General features: G+C 31.8%; 1 protein-coding gene across 3 annotated transcripts; it reads right to left on the reverse strand.

Annotated features, from left to right (window-relative positions):
• Positions 1 to 1,796: 1,796 nt before the first annotated feature.
• LOC148611847 (amine oxidase [flavin-containing] B-like) lies at positions 1,797 to 20,116 on the reverse strand. Of its 3 annotated transcripts, none has more exons than XM_088592794.1 (14): positions 19,983 to 20,116; positions 19,532 to 19,618; positions 18,775 to 18,869; positions 16,847 to 16,984; positions 15,932 to 16,036; positions 15,128 to 15,219; positions 10,948 to 11,089; positions 9,470 to 9,619; positions 8,540 to 8,699; positions 7,410 to 7,554; positions 5,899 to 5,956; positions 5,126 to 5,223; positions 4,405 to 4,516; positions 1,797 to 2,724 (listed from the first exon to the last, which is right to left on the reverse strand). In XM_088592794.1, the coding sequence occupies exons 2-14, from the start codon at positions 19,590 to 19,592 to the stop codon at positions 2,554 to 2,556; spliced, it is 1,527 nt and encodes a 508-aa protein (XP_088448920.1). In that variant the 5' UTR covers positions 19,593 to 19,618; positions 19,983 to 20,116; the 3' UTR covers positions 1,797 to 2,553. The 3 variants fall into 3 exon arrangements, with proteins under 3 accessions (XP_088448920.1, XP_088448921.1, XP_088448922.1); XM_088592795.1 differs by having other exon boundaries at positions 19,990 to 20,097; XM_088592796.1 differs by having other exon boundaries at positions 2,516 to 2,724; positions 5,126 to 5,216.
• Positions 20,117 to 21,864: the final 1,748 nt, after the last annotated feature.

The raw sequence follows: 21,864 nt of genomic DNA on the forward strand, positions 1-21,864 counted from the left end.
TATGCTACACATTTACCATATGTTGTATATTTTAATACAGTCATATTTTATTTTCTAGCATCCTGAAAGAACAAAATATATTTTTAACATGTTTAAAGCATATGCACTTTTTGCTTATTCTTATGCACTTTCTGTATGATTTGAAAGGTCAGTAAATGAAAATTATACTTTGCCCCTCCAACTGTGAGTTTATTTCTAATAAAGCTAACATCATCAATACTGTTCACCAATGAGGCATTATTAATTAATTAAAAACTGATAACTTCATGTTGTACTTAACAGTGTCAACTAAGATTAATTTCAAAAAAGTTTTCAAAAAAGAATCATTTCTATGCTAGGCAGGTTGTTGGTATATCATATCTATGGAACGTTTCATCTAAAAGGGGCGAGTGAATAATTAAAATAAAAAACAGAAAAGTAAAATAAAAGGTTTTTTTTATGAAATGAGGACATCTTAACTTGAAAGATCAAATGCACAACTTCAGATATTAGACAATGTGAATAACATTCGAATGCAACCCCAGCGGATACATTTTCGTAGTTCCAGCAAAGTTATTGTTATGAGAAGATCATCTGCTATTTAATAAATATTCATATCATATTTTGTTTTTGCCATATATGCAAAAAAATTATATTTGATACTTATCATACGCATAAAAACTGTATGCATAAGTTACATACAAAAACAAATTAAACTATTCAAGATTGCTACGCCTATCCATGTGCCCCACGCCACCGCAAAACAAGAAGTGCAATAGTCCCATAACTTCCATAAAATTTGTGGAATTAAAATCACAGTGCAATATGATCAACTGCATATGATGACAATCACTAAACATTGGCATATGGTGACTTAAGCTTACAATCATCAAAAATTTAAACAAAATACAATGAGCTGTTTCCAAGGAGTTGTGTCCACATAATGTTCTTATAGTGTAGCTTGTACAAATTTAACAAAGTACAATAATTCATATAAAAAGACCAATTACGTATAGTGCCTCATAGTCCTTAAATATTTTAACAAAATCCATTGAATAGTATTTGAGAAGTTGGGTCTATAAAGTCAAGGTTGACTGACAAATTTAGGGACACTGGTATTCCGTCTCCTTCCACAATATGGCAGGGGGACAAAATACAGCATACATGCTACAATTTTAAAATGAACCTTTAGGTAAGTAAATATAACAAAACCCAGATACAGCATATGCTATAAAAATGCTTTGCATATGCTACAATTTTTTTTTAAAGCATAAGCAAATGAAATTATTTTTAAACCTCTTGGTACACCTAGGTGGTACATCTTTGTGACTCTGCCCTGACTACATTACTGTAGCTTGACTCATGTGAGATTTTACTCACTCACAATGCGACAGATGCTGCTGGGAAAGCAGGACATGCTTACCTGTCCGGAGCACCTGTTGCTTTTTTGTGTGATGGCTTGTTTTCTTTTTTCAGATTTTATAACCAATTTTTAAACATACTTTCATTTTGTTAGCTACAATACGTATGTTAATCGTCTCAGTTTTCTGCTTTCCTGTGTAGGCCATGAACTTGGGAATTTGTAGAACATGTAAATGAATTTTCCAATTACTGATGCTTAGGTATTTCATCGCCAATATTTGATTGACATATTACTTAAAGTCACATTAACTTGATACATATTAATGGAGTAGATGGCATTTGTTTTCATTTAACAACATTACACATTAAACATGAAAAAGTGCTCCAACATTTCTTACAAAGGCGAAGGGCAATAAAGGATCTCATTGGCCTTAAATTCATCTGAAAACTAATCATAAAGTGTTGAAAGATTTAATTGTGAATTGGAGGCTTGAATCCATCACCAATGAGAAAACATAAATACTTCTGATAATTCTAGCATTGAAAAGACCGAAAAAATATAAAGTTGTTTGAACAATTTTTAGCATTTTTGCTAAATGATGTAAAATTTTGGCACCATTATGACGTCATTAGAATGAACTAACATTTATATATTTTAGTATGTCATAAACAACTTTTATGTTAATACACCATAGCTGATATTTTAGGCCATATTCCTACATTATAGCTCCTACATCTTTGAACAAAAATTGAGCCTAAGCCTACTGGAAATTGTCTCATTTCTGGAGATATCATCTTGAAATAAATGTTAAAAGATTTTATATCCACTATAGAAAACCAACAGAAATTAAAATTAAACTGCTTTTGAAAATTAGAAAATCCCTGAGCTGCAAAAAATACGTGAAACCTTCATACAGGCAAAATCAAACCAATGGTATACATTACAAAAAAACAAATTCATTACATATGTATGGAAAGTTGCAGATGATTGTCACATAAAAAAAAACAAATGTATGAAAATGAATTCTTAGGTATTTCATATACTATCATTACAACCTAGGAATAAAAGAATTGTTCACTTATATCAGCAAAAAACTTAAGCCCAATGACAAAATCAATTATAGCCATTTTCAAAAAGAATACACCATTACACCTTTGATATTCTGTCTTTAAACATTTATAACAACAAAGCTATCATTTCATAGTATATGTTTAGTCCAGTATGGCATAGAAGAAATAGATGCCAACTGCAATGACAACAACAGAGCATTGAACCAGCTGTGTTACTGATGGTAACAAATCTTCTATCCAGTCTCTCTTTATAACAGCTGGTGGTTCTTCTGGTATACATGGCACATGTTTACCATCATGCCTCCGTACAATCTAAAATAATTTAATTTGATTTGTAAAAACCTATCTGATTGGTTGTTTCCCTTTGGGCAAACCAGGTTATTTTGTATAACATTACTAATCAATTAACATTCATTATTAGGCTTAATATTAAAATAATAAAGTCTATTACAAGGTAGTTACACATTAATGATTACTTTTCCTTGTAAAAAGATCTAAAATATAATAAAAAAATAAACATTAACAATGAAGTTATCAAAGTAACATTGGTAACACAAGTAACACTATCCTATAGAAAAATGGCAGCTAAAATGGTAAAGTCTTTGATAAATACACAGAAAAATAAACCGAAATTGATAGAGTGCATGCTACAAAACTTCATCGTTATCAAAGTCTATTAGGAAAATTAATTCATGATAGTAAATAACAGAACCAAGATCACCAATTTATGGCAATATAAATAATTATAATTAAATTACTCACAATAAACAATGAATTATCCTTTTTATCATACATTTATTTTATACACTTTTTTGTGTTATTTTCAACACAAATTTTAACTTGTGATTGACAATTTGTTGTGATGTTAAAGTTTGAGACTGAAATTAACAAATTTATTTTACATGTGAATTATCAATATTCATTACACAAGGAACATTAGACCAATCACAACTATCTATACTATAATAATTGCATAACATTTGCCAAATTGTATTATACATGTACATGTATGCAAGATACTATTACTTATTTATCTCACATGAATACCTTGTTAGCTGCCCCCAGGCTTACAATTATGCCCCATTTGCTGCTCACAGGTATACATGTATACTGTTAGCAGCCATGAGGCCTACATATATACCTCAATAGGTGCCCTTAATGTATATCACATTAGCAGCCCTGAGGCCTACATGTATACACTATTAGTGGCCCTTAGGCCTACATGTATACCTCAATAGGTGCCCTTAATGTATATCACATTAGCAGCCCTGAGGCCTACATGTATACACTATTAGTGGCCCTTAGGCCTACATGTATACCTCAATAGGTGCCCTTAATGTATATCACATTAGCAGCCATGAGGCCTTCATGTATACATTATTAGCAGCCCTGAGGCCTTCATGTATACCTCAATAGGTGCCCTTAATGTATATCACATTAGCAGCCCTGAGGCCTACATGTATACACTATTAGTGGCCCTTAGGCCTACATGTATACCTCAATAGGTGCCCTTAATGTATATCACATTAGCAGCCCTGAGGCCTACATGTATACACTATTAGTGGCCCTTAGGCCTACATGTATACCTCAATAGGTGCCCTTAATGTATATCACATTAGCAGCCATGAGGCCTTCATGTATACATTATTAGCAGCCCTGAGGCCTCCATGTATACCTCAATAGGTGCCCTTAATGTATATCACATTAGCAGCCCTGAGGCCTTCATGTATACATTATTAGCAGCCATGAGGCCTTCATGTATACCTCAATAGTAGCCCTACATGTATACCTCAATAGGTGCCCTTAATGTATATCACATTAGCAGCCCTGAGGCCTACATGTATACACTATTAGTGGCCCTTAGGCCTACATGTATACCTCAATAGGTGCCCTTAATGTATATCACATTAGCAGCCATGAGGCCTTCATGTATACATTATTAGCAGCCCTGAGGCCTTCATGTATACCTCAATAGTAGCCCTACATGTATACCTCATTAGCAGCCCTGAGGCCTGCCTGGATTGCTCCATCCATATATCCACTCCATTTTGTAGCAGTTTCTGTTCCAGCAAAATGGATTTTATCAAAAGGTCTTGTAAGGCATCTATAAATATGAACATTCAACCTTTATATTTTTCAACAATATGTTTTTCTGGCGATGCAGTTTTAGATGCATTTTAACAAATCCAGATTCTTTTCACTCAATCATAAAATAACATACAGTCATAATGGCACAACTAAACTGGGTATTTTTTAGTGTTTTTTCACAATTTTTTCCAAAAAAATCAGCTTTTGTCTAGAATTTACATTTTAATGTTAAATCTTTGTTAAAAAAAAATCACAATTTGAGTTTTTTTTTATGATATGTCTTCCAAAAAAAAATGTTATTTAATTGTTTACATTGTAATTTTATATACTCTTTTTATCTTCCAAAATCATATGACTCATACATATTTCATATTTACCACAAACCCTATGTTTTTAGGATTTTGGGAAAAACTCCTTATGTTTTAAAAGGTACAGCTGGCCCATTTTTTTCTTAAATGTATGGAATTCTTACCAATATTTCAAAAAAGAATACAACATATATTTTGAAATGTATCTTAGGTTATGGATTAAATTCAAATGACACTGTACTTCTTTAATCAATTAGTATGCATCAACTGTACCACTGTTAAAGGAGTTGCTAAATGTATATCACTGAAATACATACCTGACCATAGAAGTGACAACACCTGGTCCCATCCCAGCAGAGTAACAACCCCCAGAATAGTCTTCCTCCATCCAATTTTTCTCTCTATATCCTATAGGCTAAAATATTTAAATTTAGAACAAACAAGTAAAAAACATATGAAAAAAAAATGGAAATAAGTTCAGGAACTGTAATTTTAATCTTTCCGGAAAACAAAAACCATTTAAAGAACAGAAAAAAATATTGAACTCCATCACAATTTTTAAGCATCAAGTCACCAACAAAAACTGGGTTTTGGAGTACAAAATAAGCCTAGTTAACTTTATCAAAAATTTGGACTGTGTCAATCTAACAGTTTTTATGGCAAATTTAAACTTCATCCATTATTGCTAATGCATTCCATGAACTCAATATGTTGCGTATATTGTCCCAGTCTCTTAGTGTACATAACTTAACTTCTCTCTTATTGTTACATACTTTCAATATACAGTGTTGTGGAGGTTTTTTTTAGATATTAGTGGGAAAACATTTGGAAACTAGAAAAATATCAAAATGACAAAACAGACCACTAAGATTTCTGACAATCTAAACTATAATTCTACTTCAATAAAAGAAAGAACTTGTTCGGGTTGCTTTTCTTTTTTTATTTTGGTTTTGGTTTGTACACTACCATAAAACTGAAAGGTGTTTGTCTGTTTCCTGTTGTGTATTGATCAGCACTGCCCCCAGGGCTGATTTTATGTATTACTTAGGATTTAACTATTGGTTATGTTTTCTTATTTTTCTATTCATACCTCTAGAAATTTGTCACATCTGAAACCTTCCGCATAATGTCTACACACAAGCTCCTTTCTGTAACAAAAGATATATGTTTAGTTCAGAGATACAGTAGCAAACATTATAAAAACTAATTCAAATTTAGCTTTTCTTAGAATAAAGAGAGACATTCTCATGTCATGTCTAATGTCATGGAATCTGACTGTCTGCATGATGGAGATCAACACACTATAAGCCAGAAATAAATATCAGATGTCAAGCACAGACGTTTTTAGGTGACTTTACTTTGGAGGTAACTTAACCCTGTTTGATAAGCATATCCATCAGACATTTATGACATTAAAGAATGGTATAATGGACTGATTCAGAAAATATATGACATTCTGGTATTGCTATTTTTCATGACTTTCCTGACTGGTCAAGCCATGCAACAGCAATGTTTATACAAGGAAGGAATTTCTGAATTAATCCAATGTAAACACAAAGAAGAAAAAAAGGAAAATTATTTGGAAGCAGTGAATAAGCAAAATATGATAATGAGTTTGGAAGAATATCCAAATTCAACAAGCCCACATGTTCCATGCATAATTTAAGTAGAGTCTTTCCAAAAATCAGACAGAAGGTGATTCATGCTTGTCAAAAACCCTCCGAATTCAGTTTTATTTCTTGTTCAGAAACAGTTACTGATTATATAACCAGTCAGTTTTTTATTTGGTTCTTCAGGTTTCGAGGTAAAAATTATACAGATTGTACCGGTACATGAAATTGGTGCTTTGCAAAGTTATCATTCTGGATGTGGGCTCATTTGATTGATGGGGTATGATTTTCTAAAAAGTGCAGATCTGAATGCAGAAATGACTATCGTTATGTGAAAGTGTAGCATATGTAGACTGAAAAAGCATCTTTTGTTTGGTTGGTTTTTATACACCATGAATCACTTTATCATTGGCAGTCTCTGACTTTTATGTGGACTGGTACTTAATTTTCAAAATTTTCAATTGTTCTTGGCATGAATACTTTGGTTATACAAATTAATTATCTTATTATCATATATAGATTTTGTCAATTTCAAACATAAATTTTAAATTTTATGATCAGTAGATTGATATGTTTGCAAGAAAAGGAAAAGTCCAAGAGTGAAAATAAAGAATTCATTTCACATGTGAAAAAATGAAATTTATCACATATTTTATTGACAGAACAGGGATTTTGCATCTGTAATACAAGCATTGTTTTCTGTATGTTTGTCACACCTTTGATAGAGCTTTATCATACTCTATAATCTTTGTAACTGTTCATGTGGGGGATACTCCCCCATTTACACTATCTACTGTGTGAGATTTTTATGTTATAGCAATTTTTGGTAAAAACTCACAAATTTCTTTTTTACAGAAAATATAGTAATTTTAACCAAAACCTTCTGCATATCAAATATTATATGTGAGACATTCTAAATGTTTCGTTGGTTATGTAGGAGTCACTCCCATAATGCTTAAGAGTTGACAGGTCTTCCTTATTCTAACCACACCTTTCGGACTCTGTCAGATGCATTAATTCTCTGGCCTCACTAGCCAAAATAAATCCCATGATGGCTGGATGAGATCCATCTGGCTTGGTGTCGTCCATACAGAAAGCTACTGGACCATGGTTAGAAATCAGGCTACCACACATATCTAATAAAATTAATAAAATGGTAAAATGTGTTGTGCAAAATACAAATATGATAAAATACAGATAAAATTACAGTTCAGCTCTACTTTTTTTGCGGGAATACTGTGTAGAATTATGTGTATAAATGTCTTTTCTCTGTTAAGTAGCTGTCTTTATAAACATCAGACAGGAGGTGGTTCCAATTCAGAAACAAATACAAAACTGGTCATACTTTGACTCAGTTATTTCAATTATATAGATTGTGAGTGAAATTGGCACTTTGTAAGAGTTATCTTTCTTAATTTTGTTTCATTTGGTTCATATTAATGGAAAAAAAATGTACGGTTTTCTCAAAAATACAAATCTGAATACAGAAATGAACATAATTACATAAATATATAGCATATGTAGTGGGTGTAACAATTCTACACCATGAATTACCTCTACCATAGGCAGTGTCAGAATTTTATTTTAAAAAGATTTCTTTACATTTTTTGACAGTGTCTAGTCTGGGTAAAGTCTTCATGATCTTATCATAATCCATGAAATGATTACTCTCGTAGTATTTAAAGTTACAGGTATGCCTAGATGACCAGTCCAATCAATTAATTTACATGAAAAAAATTAAGAACTTGTGGGTTTTTGCACAATCTGATTACTACACATCTTTGTTCTGATGAAAGAAACAAATCAATTAGAAGTACCTGCAGTGGAAAGTTTTGTTTTCAAAGATACTTAATTTTGCTTTTAAGGTTAGCGATTTTAACACTATCTTTTTTTGCAGCTAACACATTTATAAAACATGTTTTTCATGAAGAATGAAGGGACTTGTTTGTGATAATTTATTTTCAAGATATTTTCATGCTCCCCAAAGTAGCAAAAATAAGTTGCTTGCAAAAGTAAGTTGGTTTACTGCATTTCCAAAAGTGCACTTATTCGCTAAATGCTACATTTTCTTTCAATTTTACTATTAACTTAAAAATTATTGGTGCAAGTATCTAAACCAACCCATATCTTTCCAGAAAGCTTCCTTGTAATAAGTTACTGTCTTAATAATGGACCCCATTGGCATACGCTGAACAAGTTGAGTCTTGTCACCTGGCAATGGAGGGTCAAAGTTTATTTTATTCCATACAGATGGAGGAATGGCTAAAACAACATAGTCTGCCTAAAACAAAAACAAATTAGATGTACCGAAACCAATTGTAAAAAAGCTTAAAAATGACCTCTTCACAAATTTTTGTATGCAAAATATAGCAAACATTTAAAAAAAAAATGCAATAGATCAAACCCTTTTAGTACCAAGAACAATTTTCTTACTTTAAAATTCATTATTTGTCCAAATGTGATTTTTTTCTTGCTGTTTAGTAATTCCTCTACACTGTGGAAATTTTTTTTAAGACTGAACTGGAAATAGCAGCCTCCAGATGTATAATTTGTGCTGGTACATTCAGTCATCTCTTAATGTTGAAAATCTCATGAGTGATATTTTAAGTTGTTTTATAATGATTGGTTGAAAATCTTGATGACATTATCATTGTCACATAACAGAACACATAAGGTAGTTGACAACATCATCCTTACAATTTTTTGATATTAGAAAAAATAGGGCATTCAAACTTGATCTCTTTTTTTATGATACTTATACAAAGTTTGAAAAAGATCCTTCAATATTTTCTTAAGTTATCATCTGAAAACTGCCTGGGGATGGACAGAGGGACAGACATGCAACTTTTCTGAGGGTATCAAATAATACCTGGCCACTTCATGTGGTAGGGTATAAAAAGTGAATAACATTATGTTGCATGGCTCATGCTTAATTAAAATTTTGCATTTAGTTTGATAGGAGAAATCTTATAGTTCACTCATAAAATGCATAACAGCCCATAAGAATGATTCCATTATTAAATGTACTTTGCATGATTAACTATGACTTACCTGGTATGTTTTACCATGTCTGTCTGTAACCAAAGCTCCACCCTCTGATTGTTTTATACTATCAACAGGACAAGACAATTTAACATGATCATCTAAACTTCCTGCTATTCTCTGTGAAAGTGTCTGACTGCCATCCACAAATTTCCTTTCCTACAATAAAATCATAAAATAAAACTAACCTAAAATTATGTAAACATATTAATTTTCATGGTTGTTAATTTTCACAGATTTTGCCCAGTGAAAATATTCTTAGATAACAATTTTTGTGGTTTCAAAAAAAGATAAGCATTTTAAGCTGTTAAAAATCAATTTCACTGGTACATTTTTTTGCACTTATTTCTCCTCCACCAAAATAGAGAAAATTTATGCATTTATAGTATTTTCATCACTATAAAATCAGTATTAAATGCTCCATGGAATTATTTCAAATGTTGTTCAATAAAATTTACTTGACTAGACTTTGCTTAAGAATCAACAATGTTCAATAATATACTGTTAGGATTTTTTGTTTACATTCTAAGATATATCTGCCAGCCCATATATTATTAATGCTATAATGGGACCTCATTCTCTAATTAAGAATGTGATGCCATAATTTACAAAGTTATGTATCTTCCAGATGAGGACTCCAGTGTAAACTATATTTATAAAGTATAATATAACAAAAATATTAAATATATTTAAGTATATTTAACAAAAAGTTCATGATACCATGCATAAAACTGCAATATATTAACTGGCTAGCCGCCCCAAAATATTTAACAAACCTAAGCTACACATCGGTTGAGATAAATATTTTTGGCCCACCAACCAGTCCATATATTTCTTAGTGTCATAGGACTTGCAGCACATCAAAACAGCTTGAAATTTTGCTTCAATGCAAAACACAGAGTTCTAAAAAATGAGACTATCTTACTAACAACTGTTTGTGATAATGCTGATATGTGTACCTTAACCCATGCCAATAATTTATGCCCAAATATGATGAGAAATGTATTTCCTGTACATTTACATTCATTTTTGTAAGGGCTGTTCCAGCAAAACATATATAGATGTCAGTGAACATTGTGGGTTGGTGGGAAATGCAAATATTGCCAATTGCTTGGCTTCATTGATAATTTGATCGCTACTGTGGGTGACTATTGTTTATTTTTTTTTCTTTTTCTATTTTTTTTAAAGGAAACCACAAATATCTTGCCATCCAAGAAGTAGATAAAACTACCAAATCATAGAGAAACATTTGTCTCATCTATCAAATATTTAACAGGCAGTTAAAACAACCAAAGAAATGCATTTTTGAACAAAAGGATTTAAACACACTGCCATTTAAGACATCAATATACTTACCTGAGCTATATCAGTGATGCTGAAGGATTTGGACACACCCCCTCTTAGGTTACTGATATTCATGTACTTACTGGAACTCCATGATTAAAACTTGAAGGTCTCAAAGACACATAAAATATTGATAAACTTACCTGAGCTCCATTTGTTATGCTGGAAGATCTGGACACACCCCCTCCAGAGTGTATGTACCAAAGGGCACTTAAAAGAGACAGTTCACATGGTTCTACGCAGAATAAACTTTTCACATAGACATTTACAGTGTCTTTTACAAATCTGGAAGAAAGTCAGTTCAAGATTACAAGTAATTAATGATAAATTTTTTGGGCATAAAACAAAGTACTCTACAGGGGCATAAGCAAGGAAACTTTGATGGGTAGTGTTAATTGGTCTGTTATTAAAATTTGCTTTGTGTGTATTATTGTGAACTCTTAATATAGTAATAACATCTTGACATGATAATACTGAAAACTGTAAATTTTGTGTCAGTTTTATTTTCCCTTATTCCACAGTAAGAGTTATAATGTGAAAAAAAATCTGGCAGGAACATACTTTATTTGGGAACAAATCCCATATCTAAAACTACCTGAAAGTAGATTGATCACAGAAACTGACCAAAAAAAAAACAAAAAAAAAACAGCATGGAAAGTTTACAGTAATCTATTCATTAAAAAATTTAGAATGAAAATAAATAAATGTTTTGCAGGGCACACTTGATAGGACCACAGAGGTCTATCCCTGAATAGTTGGGGCAAGCATAAACACCTTAGGAATTTGACCAGAATCCAAAAGCTTCATTTGTAAATGGTTTCAGTCACATCCCCCCAAATCAATACAGTCCCTGTATGGGATAAATTTTCCACTTGCCCCATACCCCATTGCCCCATCCTCCATTCCCCATTGCCCCATCCCCCTATACCTTATTTCCTATAGCCCCATTCCCCATTGCTTCATCCCCCATTGCATCGACTTATTTCCCATTGTCAAATGCCTTTCCCCATTCTGAAAAGAAAAAAAAAGTAATGTAAATGTTTTATCAAACACATATAATGCATTAGGATGCAAAAAGTTTTGTGCAATCAATATTGATTTTAGAATCTTGCAGTCCAGTTCGAGAATTACTGAAATCACGTGATATTTGCATTGTTTACATGTATTATTCCCACTCCCAGCTGCATGAGAAATAATCATGCACAATATTCTTAAAACTATAGATATATGTTTAAATTGTGAATGAATTTGATTTCTAAAATAATTCTTAAAAATCTTAAAATTGTCCAGATAAGATTTTTGTTGATTGTTGTTTTACATATATTTCAAACCAAATTCTTGAAAATGAGATATTTTTCCAAATTAAATGAGTGCCAATAACTAAAATTACCTTAATGGTCTTAAATAATTGTAAAAAATGTAAAAATTGTTAATATAAGCATCATATGTGTGGCTGTCATATATCTATTTCAATAAAATTTCTTAAAAATGACATATTTCTGCAGATTGTAAAGGTGTGAACAATTTCATTTTCAATAATTGTCCAAAATTATTGTTAAAAATATTAAAACTGGCAATATTTATATCCGTTTGGTGGTTGCAACACTCATATTTAAGTCAAAAATTTTCAAAATGACATATTTTTGCAAAGTGTATGTGTTCGAACACTTTTAATATACATGTACCTATAAGTCTGAAATTAATGTAAAAAATGTTAAAATTGTCTATATCATTATTATGTTGATGGCTTTAATACATAGTTTTCAGAAAGAAAGAATATCGTTTGGCTAGATCCTTCAATCTCAGTTTCCGCTATATAGATGACGTATTATCTTTAAACAATCCTAATTTCAGGGATTTGATACATCGCATCTACCCAAAAGAACTTGAGATAAAGGATACTACAGACACTGCGAAGTCAGCCTCATATCTTGACCTACACTAAGAAATCAATGGTAAAGGAAAACTATTGACCAAACTTTACGACAAACGTGATGACTTTTCGTTCAAAATTGTCAACTTTCCTTTCATCTGTGGCAACATCCCTTCGGCTCCTGCGTATGGAGTGTTCATATCACAACTCATACGTTATGCCAGAGCTTGCCGAAACTACGCAGACTTTTCGTATCGCGCTAACAAATAGTAGAACTCTAACAAATAGGCTTCTGGAACAGGGTTATGTTGCTACAAGATTGAAGTCATCACTACAGAAGTTTTATGGTCGTCATCATGAACTCGTGGATCGTTATGATGTATCCATCAGCATCATAAAAACTGATTTATTCAACGGGTCATAGTTTACCTTTCCTCGTTTGTTTACCCCGGACTTTACTTTTTATGAGCAACTCGGCAAGTGTTTCTAGAAAAGCAGAGGATCCTTACCCTACCGGTGCACCTGGTCCATGCTCCCAGTTTTTAGTGGAGTCCGAGTGGCTCATTTTCTTTTGTTACTTTGTATGTATGATTTTAGTTACTTTATGTTCTTTGTTGTGTGTGTCTGTTTTCCATGTCTGGTCTTTGTCCCTGGATTATATTCGTTTGATTACCGCTATAACCTTGGTTCCCTTGATTACTCTTTCAAAACAAATTCTTGAAAATCTGATACTTTTTGCAAATTGAATGAATGCAAACACTAAATATATCCTTAATGGTCTTATGTTATTGTTTAAAATGTTAAAATTGTCAAAAAAAAGTGCCATGTGTGATGCTTTGACACATCAATTTCAGTCAAATTTCCCCAAAATGACATATTTCTGCAGATTGTGTGGGTGCGAACAATTTTAATTGCAAAAATGGTCAAAAGTTATTTTTAAAAATATTTAAAATGGCAATATTAGTATCCAGCTGGTGGTTGCGACACTCATATTTCAGTCAAAAAACTTCAAAATGACATATTTTTACTAAGTGTATGTGTAATAACACTTTTAAAATACCTATAAGTCTAAAATTCATGTAAAAAATTTTTAAAAATTGTCTGTATCATTATTGTACGGGTACGAACAATTTTAATTGCAATAGTGGTGCCAATTGAAAGGGAATCAACATTTTATTTTTTTTTTAAATGGTCTTGTTATTATTACTATATGTGTATAATTTGTCAATATTTTAAAATCATATGAGTTTCTCCGACGACACAAAATTATTTTAGTATAAATTTTCAAAAATGATTTATGTTTAGAAATCGTATGAGCACGAACATTTTCAATCAATAACAAATGTACTTCCGGTTAATATTTAAAAAAAAATGTCAATGAATAATGAACTGCGACACCTGTAATAATTAAAAATTACTCTAAAACAAGCTTGTTTAAAAATTATTTTAATTGCTGTCATAGAATTATGATAGGTACATAGCTTGCAAAAAAAGGCAGAACAATTTGTTTGATTGACCTATCAAAATGATTTCCATGCCCCATTCCCATTGCCCTATTCATTTACCCTATTCCCGATACCTTATTACCCATTGCCCCATACCCCATAAAATGGGAAGTTTATCCCATACATGTACTGTATCAATACCGAGCCTTTCTTTTGTGGTACATGAGTGATACCTTTTTGTACAGGTACAGTTTCTAAGAAATCAATCTAAGTTTACTTGAGTTATTTTTCTGACGTAATCATGAAAATGCTTATTTCTAATTCTTAAAACAGTTTGAGGCAACCAATCCAATGAAACCTGTGGTATTACACCTTGTGATTTATGATATCATAAAGTTCCATTCACTTTTACTCAAGTTATTGTCCAGATATGAATTGCAAACAGACAACAAAGATGCTGACAATGACAGCACAGTAACATTAGACAGCCACAATTTCTTCGCAGACTGAAGTCTTCAAAGTTGCTAATCATCAAATATTCCACTGATTTTGGCTTGCTTTCAACATCCAGATAAATTCAATGCTCTACTGAACTTAACTCCAAATCAATCCATTATTTTCTCATTTTTACTATAAACTTTGGTATAGATATATGTATGGACGGTTCAAAATTAAAAAAAATCACAAATTTAAATGAGCTGAAACTTGAAGATTTTAGGTCCATTAAGGAAGACTATGCCAGGATGATGATTGATAATATACATTCATGTTCTTTTCCAATTCACATCTTTTGACATTGTACATTTGAATATTACTAGCAAAATAAGTGTTTTCTTTTTGCAAAATGTACTTGACTTTTTAGAACTAACACAACAGTTTGTCAATCCGCTTAGATCGGCAAACTTCAAATGAGTCCGAAATGATACGAAATCAAGCTAAGTTGCGTGACCTAGGGACCGTGATGACCCAAATATTTATAGAAACCTAATTATTGCTGTGCTATACCTTGTCCAACATAACTTGTCTAAGTACTCCTTGAATGTCATGCTATCCCATTCTTTAGCTTTCTTTGCCATCCATGGTGCATGCTTAGGGACCTATATTAAGAAAAAAATTGTTTACTACAACTTTAAAAGAATATTTGCTATTACATAAACATATAAGGACAAGGATATTTGAAGAATTGTAAATAAATACAAGTCCACTACAAAAATATTTCAGAATTAACATTTTAAAGGATATGCAGGTTGCTGAATTTCTGTCATATTCTGATCTAAAAAGGCACCACCTGAAAATAGAGACAAAAGATGAATAAAGATCAGATATAGAAAAAAAACACCTGAAAATAGAGACACTGGCTGAATATAAAGATCAAAGAGAAAAAAACATCCACCTGAAAATAAAGGCACAGGCTGAATAAAGATCAATGTACAGAATATTTTATGGAGTTAAAATTTGTGTAGGGGTATAAAATTATGAGATACACAGTCACCACGATCTTGAATCTAGAAATTGCTACTTCAATGCCACTAAGTTGTAATTAAAAAAACTTGAACTAGCCTTTATGATAATTATGATAATTTTCATAATTGTAAAAATTTCAATCATATTTGTGTACATAAATAATAGCTGAAACTTACTGTATATTGTTCAAAACTGATCAGAAGGTATTAAACTATGAACTAATATGCAATAGCTAAAGCAACCAGGATTACATGTAATAAATTTTGAAAATATGGGTTTGAAAGTTGCACCAATCAGATAAGTGCAAATTGATACATTGATTTAAATGGAAGAGTCAGACCTTACCTGTAGAGCCATGTTGTCTATGGTTCTCATTGTATTGTTCAAATCAAGTAATACCAATGGGTTCCAGATGTTGGGAATAACTCCTTTAAATTTTAACCAGGAATACTACAATGGTTAAAAGGAAATGTAAACCTAAAATTATAAACTTTAAGATTCTAGTATCTTATTCCATTACATGTAATGTGAAAATGTGACAAGGTTGTCCAACGGTCCATAAAATAAATATAACTTGCATTGCTTTAATCTTTTATATGAATGTTGCACAATATAGCAGTAAAAATAACTTTACATCTCTTTTCATAATCATAAATGCAAACAATAATTACTAACACAGGGGTTTAAATTTACTTTCAGGAGAAGAAGGTCCTGAACTTGTTCAAATTTCAAACCAATCAAGTCAATGGTCCACTTACGGATAACACAAAGTCACATATACAGTGCCAATGAAAATTTACTTTTTTACAAATGTAGGTGAATAACATTTCAAAGGTCCCAGGTCAGAAATAAAGGGTCAGAGACTTCAGACCATTACAAATTTGAACCCTTGTGACACAACAGTTATTCTTTATTTTTCAACATTAAAACTTGATTCTGTATAACAATCTAACAATTTATTCAAATATACTAGTGTTAATTCATGTACCTCACATTCAATTCATAAGTATTTTTCTAAATCTTGTAATAACAGCCATATATTTTACATCAATCCAAATCATACATCTTGTCCTAGTTAGCTACCATACAAATCCAAATCAACTTTTGCGACAAATGAAAATGTATAAAATAATGTTTCCTTTGAAAATCATTTTTCAAACATTTACAATTTAAAATTTCTTCTACTGCAAATTATATGTTCAGTGTGACTGAGTGTGTGTATGTTCACACTTGACAGTACATGTACATGTATAAATGTACCTGAAAATTAAGTACAGTGTGTTCTCTCTCATTGACATAATAAAGTTTGAGCTCATACTCCTCAGCAAGCCTCAGAACATGGTCCTGGGTTGGTCCCACATATGCTCCACCTAAGTCTAACTTTCCATGAACTGGATCCTGTAAAATACACTACGTTAGTAATTATAGATTAATAAGACCTTGCAAAATTAAAGTGCTTGACATTTAGTTTTATTCACTACATATGCATACATGTATGTACAATAAAAGGGTATTGTTAAAAATGACAGCCTGTGTGTAGGGATTGGGCAAACTGCTCGGCTTTGCCAAGCATTTTCCAGTCCCTTGACAATGGCAAAAACTGCAGGCTACATGTATATTTTTCAACAATACCTAATACTATTTTTATCTTGCAAAGAAATAGAATGATACAATCTTTTTAAATATAGATAGAAATAGTTGTTTTATCGATATATTATACCTATTGTGCCCTGCCAAATTTATTTCAAATTATTACACCAAACACACGGGGAACCCCTAATTTTATAGCAATCTTACATAATTATGGATGTGGCATAAACAATACAGGCAAAATGTACATGAACACAAATACAGCATAGCTGTATTTGACATCATGTATATGAAGATGATGATTGCAAGATAAGACCTTAAGATTAATATATGTACTAGTACCCATTACATGTATATACACGTACACTCCTTGAGACGTTAAGGTTTCCTGCATACACGATACCTAAACGCATGCTAAATGCTCACCAAACACACGATAAATGAATACTCACAGCGTGCTTTTGAATTGAATTAATGAAAATATATAAATTAATAATAGCAAATAATATGAAAATAACAGTTGAATCAAGGAAATAATCAAAATATAAAAATAAACGAACGCTTCTATGGTACATTTAAACGAACACTGTATCATGCGTTTAAACAAACTCTCCTATCATGCATTTAAATGAATGCACCCAGCCTGCGTTTAAATGAACACTTGTATCGTGCGTTAAATAAATGCTCTTAGCATGCGTCCATGTTTAAATGATGATAATTACTTGGGTACCAGCCTCTCAGGACAAGATACTGTGATTAGGTTTTTTTTTAAATTAAAAGATACATAAATTGATTGACACATATATATGACGATGTAAAATCAGAGTATTTCATTGTTACTGAATTAATGTACCAAAATAATAAAATTCACTTTAATTATTAAAGTTAGCCCAAAGTTTTAAAAACAAATTAAAATTAAAAATGAATTAATTATTAAGGACATATCTTCAGAAATTAAAATTTGGTAAAACATAACAATTATATGAAACATTTTTTTAAATAAACATAAGTGTTTTTTCTTTCTTCGTTATGTACATGTATGTTGTACAGTGTCTTTTTCATTATTTAAAATCTGATTGGTCTATTTACTTAAACATGTAAATTTATATTATCCTTACTAGCATTTTATTCCAATACATGCTGCCAACTTACATTAACAGCCTACTGTACAGTCATGTTTTTCCTCGAATACAAACGTCCATTGATTTACCAACAAAGTTAAGGAGGTAGACCTCAGGTAAGGGACATAACTCTTGAAATTAGTGATGTACTTGTATCATATTCAATTTCATCATAGCCTTTCAAGCTTTCATTTGAAACAGAATGAAATAAATCCAAGTTACTTTGGTGCCTACATGAGATTGATGTAAAATTGAGAATACAAATGTTCAAATGATTTGTAAGAGTTGCGTCCCTTACCCTAGGTCTACCTCCTTAAGAGATTGGTCACTGATGAAGGGCTCACATGGGGAGAGGCACAGAAGCTGACAAAATACAGACAACGTGGAGGTAGACTATATATTGCAGGCTTACCAAAGTTACATGTATATGTATCTCTAACCCGAGACAAGAGGAATAAGTAAATAAGCTATACTCACATTAACTGTGCATGTTCTTCCACCAACTCTATCTCTTGCCTCAAGGACAACAACATTGTGGCCTTTATTCTGTAGTTCTTTTGCTGCAGAAAGTCCTGCAAAAACACATCTCAATAAGTCAAAGTTAGTTAAAAGTGCATGTATTTTGTGTGTACCCAAATTTTCTGTTCTATATTTAAATATTTGTCTGGTATATTTACTCTTTCAATTAAAAAAGCAGTTTTTGTTAAAGGTATATACATGCAAATAAAATTATACTTAGCCATGCTAGAAGTTGGCTACTTCTGGTAAGCTCTTCCTGACTTATATGTTGTGAAATCCCCTATGTACATGTAATTTTGGCACACACAAAATTACATACAATGTACAAAGCAGCTGGGAATGACATTTTAATTTTCTGATCTTAAATTTAAATTTTTTTTAACAAATCCAGTGACTCTAGGTGGATTTCACTTTTCTGGGTGGAATTACCTTCCCCACAAGTCTGCAGTACTAGCAGTACAGTGGTTTGACCACTTTCTGGTGCAATCTGTTTCCAGTGGCATCACAAATTTTGATTTTTTACAACGAAGGACAGGGACCTCCCTATGTGGATCGTAAGTCATCAAGGTCAAACTAAGAGCCTTCAATTATCCTCTTTTTTATTAATCTAAAAATCGAGCTACCACCAGATGACTTTTCACAATCCCTTTCTATGCTGCACTTTAAAAAACAGTGCAATTCAAAGAATTACAAAACTTATCAATTAGATATTTACCACTTAAACCAGCTCCAACAATCACGATTTTCTTCTTTTCTTCTGCTTCATTTCCTGCCATGGGGTTGATAATGACGGGGAGTGTAACTATGCAAACAGAACAAAACATAAAAATGATAAATCGGACCACAAATGACCCGGCCCAATTGCATCATGCATAGACGACAAAATAAATTTGTAATATATTTCAACAATGTATTTTACCAACCGAAATTTCAGGATAACCGGATTCTGGATAAACTCTAATTTGAATGCATTTACAAAAAATGAGTAAATAAATAAAATGAAATGAAATAAGTACTCTGTACTAAGTAAATATGAGGCGCCTCATACCATATATGACGTCAATCGAATATACAACAGCCTACAACCAGATCATATATTTATAGCTCCATATACTAACAAATATGAATTAACACTCTAACTAAAAATATATAACAAACAAACTTACAACTTACTGAACCTAGAACTCTATCAACTAGAATACAGGCTCAAATATTGTACAGAACTGCTCGCCTTACTTTCTGAACTAATCACCTGATATTTCTTCTAATTTATTGACCCATCCGACCAAGTGCAGTTGTATTTAAAAAAAAAAGTAGAACTTAAACAAATTTATCTCAACAATAAATAGTGACGCATATTGAATTGGTTTTAGATAAAATATTGTGTTACTCTTCATAGCTGATATGTAGTGTGTCTTATTTAGGAGAACTTCTTTTACATCCATGTTTGGGTTCGCCGATCCACGATGGGAACTTGAAAATAAAAGAATTCAAAATCATGTGCACTTGTTTTACCTATCGAATGGTCATAACGCAGACAAAGCATTCCTGCGTTAGCACATAATATTAATTATAAGATTAATTATCTATGAAAAGTAGTAGAAGCAACGCGTTAGCCCAATGTTAGCTCACACGGGTGGCTCAGCATAAGTCCAACCAAATGGTACGAAGATAGACCATCATGGTGTACAAAAAAATCAGAGCAAAATATCATTTGTTTGAAAAAGTCTTGATCTGAAACAAATACTGTTTGCATTTAATGTTGTTTTTTTTTTCAGTCATGTAATGTATTCAGGAGTATGTACACCATTTTGCAGAATAGGCCTGACTTTGCAGAGGTAAAAATCAGTGGACTACCGTATCAGTTCGTCAATAGAACAGGTAAGCTGGTGAATTCTTTGCCAAGATATTTTTTTCACATTTTAGAAAGAAATTTGGACTTCTAATCCATGATGCTTTTTTCAGTTTTCTTTTTGGATAGACATCCAGTTCTCGACAATTTTGTTCTTTTGTTATTGCAACGGAAACAAAAATAACTGGCTATTTTTTTTCTGTGTTGAAATATTGTGTTCTTTCATATTTTGAAAGTTTTCTTGACACATTTATAACAGACAGAATGACTGCAATCATCATACGCGGTTATGTACCTAATAAAACTCTCACATGAGGGAAATTAAATACGTAATGCAGCAAGCTTTCCAGCAATGATTTTTAAAACAAATAGACTAGGAGTTTCAGTCTAACTTTTGACCATGTCTTTCCATTAAGGAAATGTCAAAAATTATTTTAGATTCTTTTTAGAAAAACAGGCATGAACTTTGGTACACCAGGACAGGTCAAACTAAAATAGATCTATCTTTCAACTGCTATCAATGGCCAGTAAAAATTCGGTATATTAATTTAAATTCCATGTTACATGCTAACCAATCATGTTTTTTTTTTATTAAATCCTGTATTGACTGTGCCACTGATGCATCCATGAAAGGACTTTTAAACTCAACTAAAGGAGATACCATATGGTATCCTGTAAAGAAGGGATAAGTGTTAACTATCTTGCCGAAAGATTCGATATGACATTGCTGTAGCTTACATGTGGCAAGACACTATTAGCCAGAACCCCTTACATTTTTTTAAACCCGGATTGCTTACTTTGTTGCATAACTAGGTTTTGAGAAAATACAAAACGAACTTTCGTGATATAAGTTCGTTTTGGAAATATGGAAATGTAAAAGGAAACCATCAGGGGTATCATTTTATAACAACGATTTGTACAATATGATTATGAATGTAGGAAATACAAAAAGGCAAAAATTTAATTTGATTTCGTCGTGGGAGGAATCTTATATGACTTGTATAATTATTTGCACATGTATATTTCATACTATATATAAACATTGCCATTGTAGATAAAATAAATATCAGCTATTTTCATTTTTTTGTGCATATTTCTAAACATGTGCAATGAATGATAAGAGACTTGGTAAATACTCATTTGTGGACTCCAGAAAGATTTCAACCCTTTTGATAGTTCTTGTAATAGGACAAAAT

This window comes from Perna viridis, chromosome 7 (genome assembly GCF_037379345.1).
Source record: "Perna viridis isolate PV_CMFRI_1.1 ecotype Kerala chromosome 7, ASM3737934v1, whole genome shotgun sequence".
In the NCBI taxonomy this organism is placed as follows: domain Eukaryota; kingdom Metazoa; phylum Mollusca; class Bivalvia; order Mytilida; family Mytilidae; genus Perna; species Perna viridis.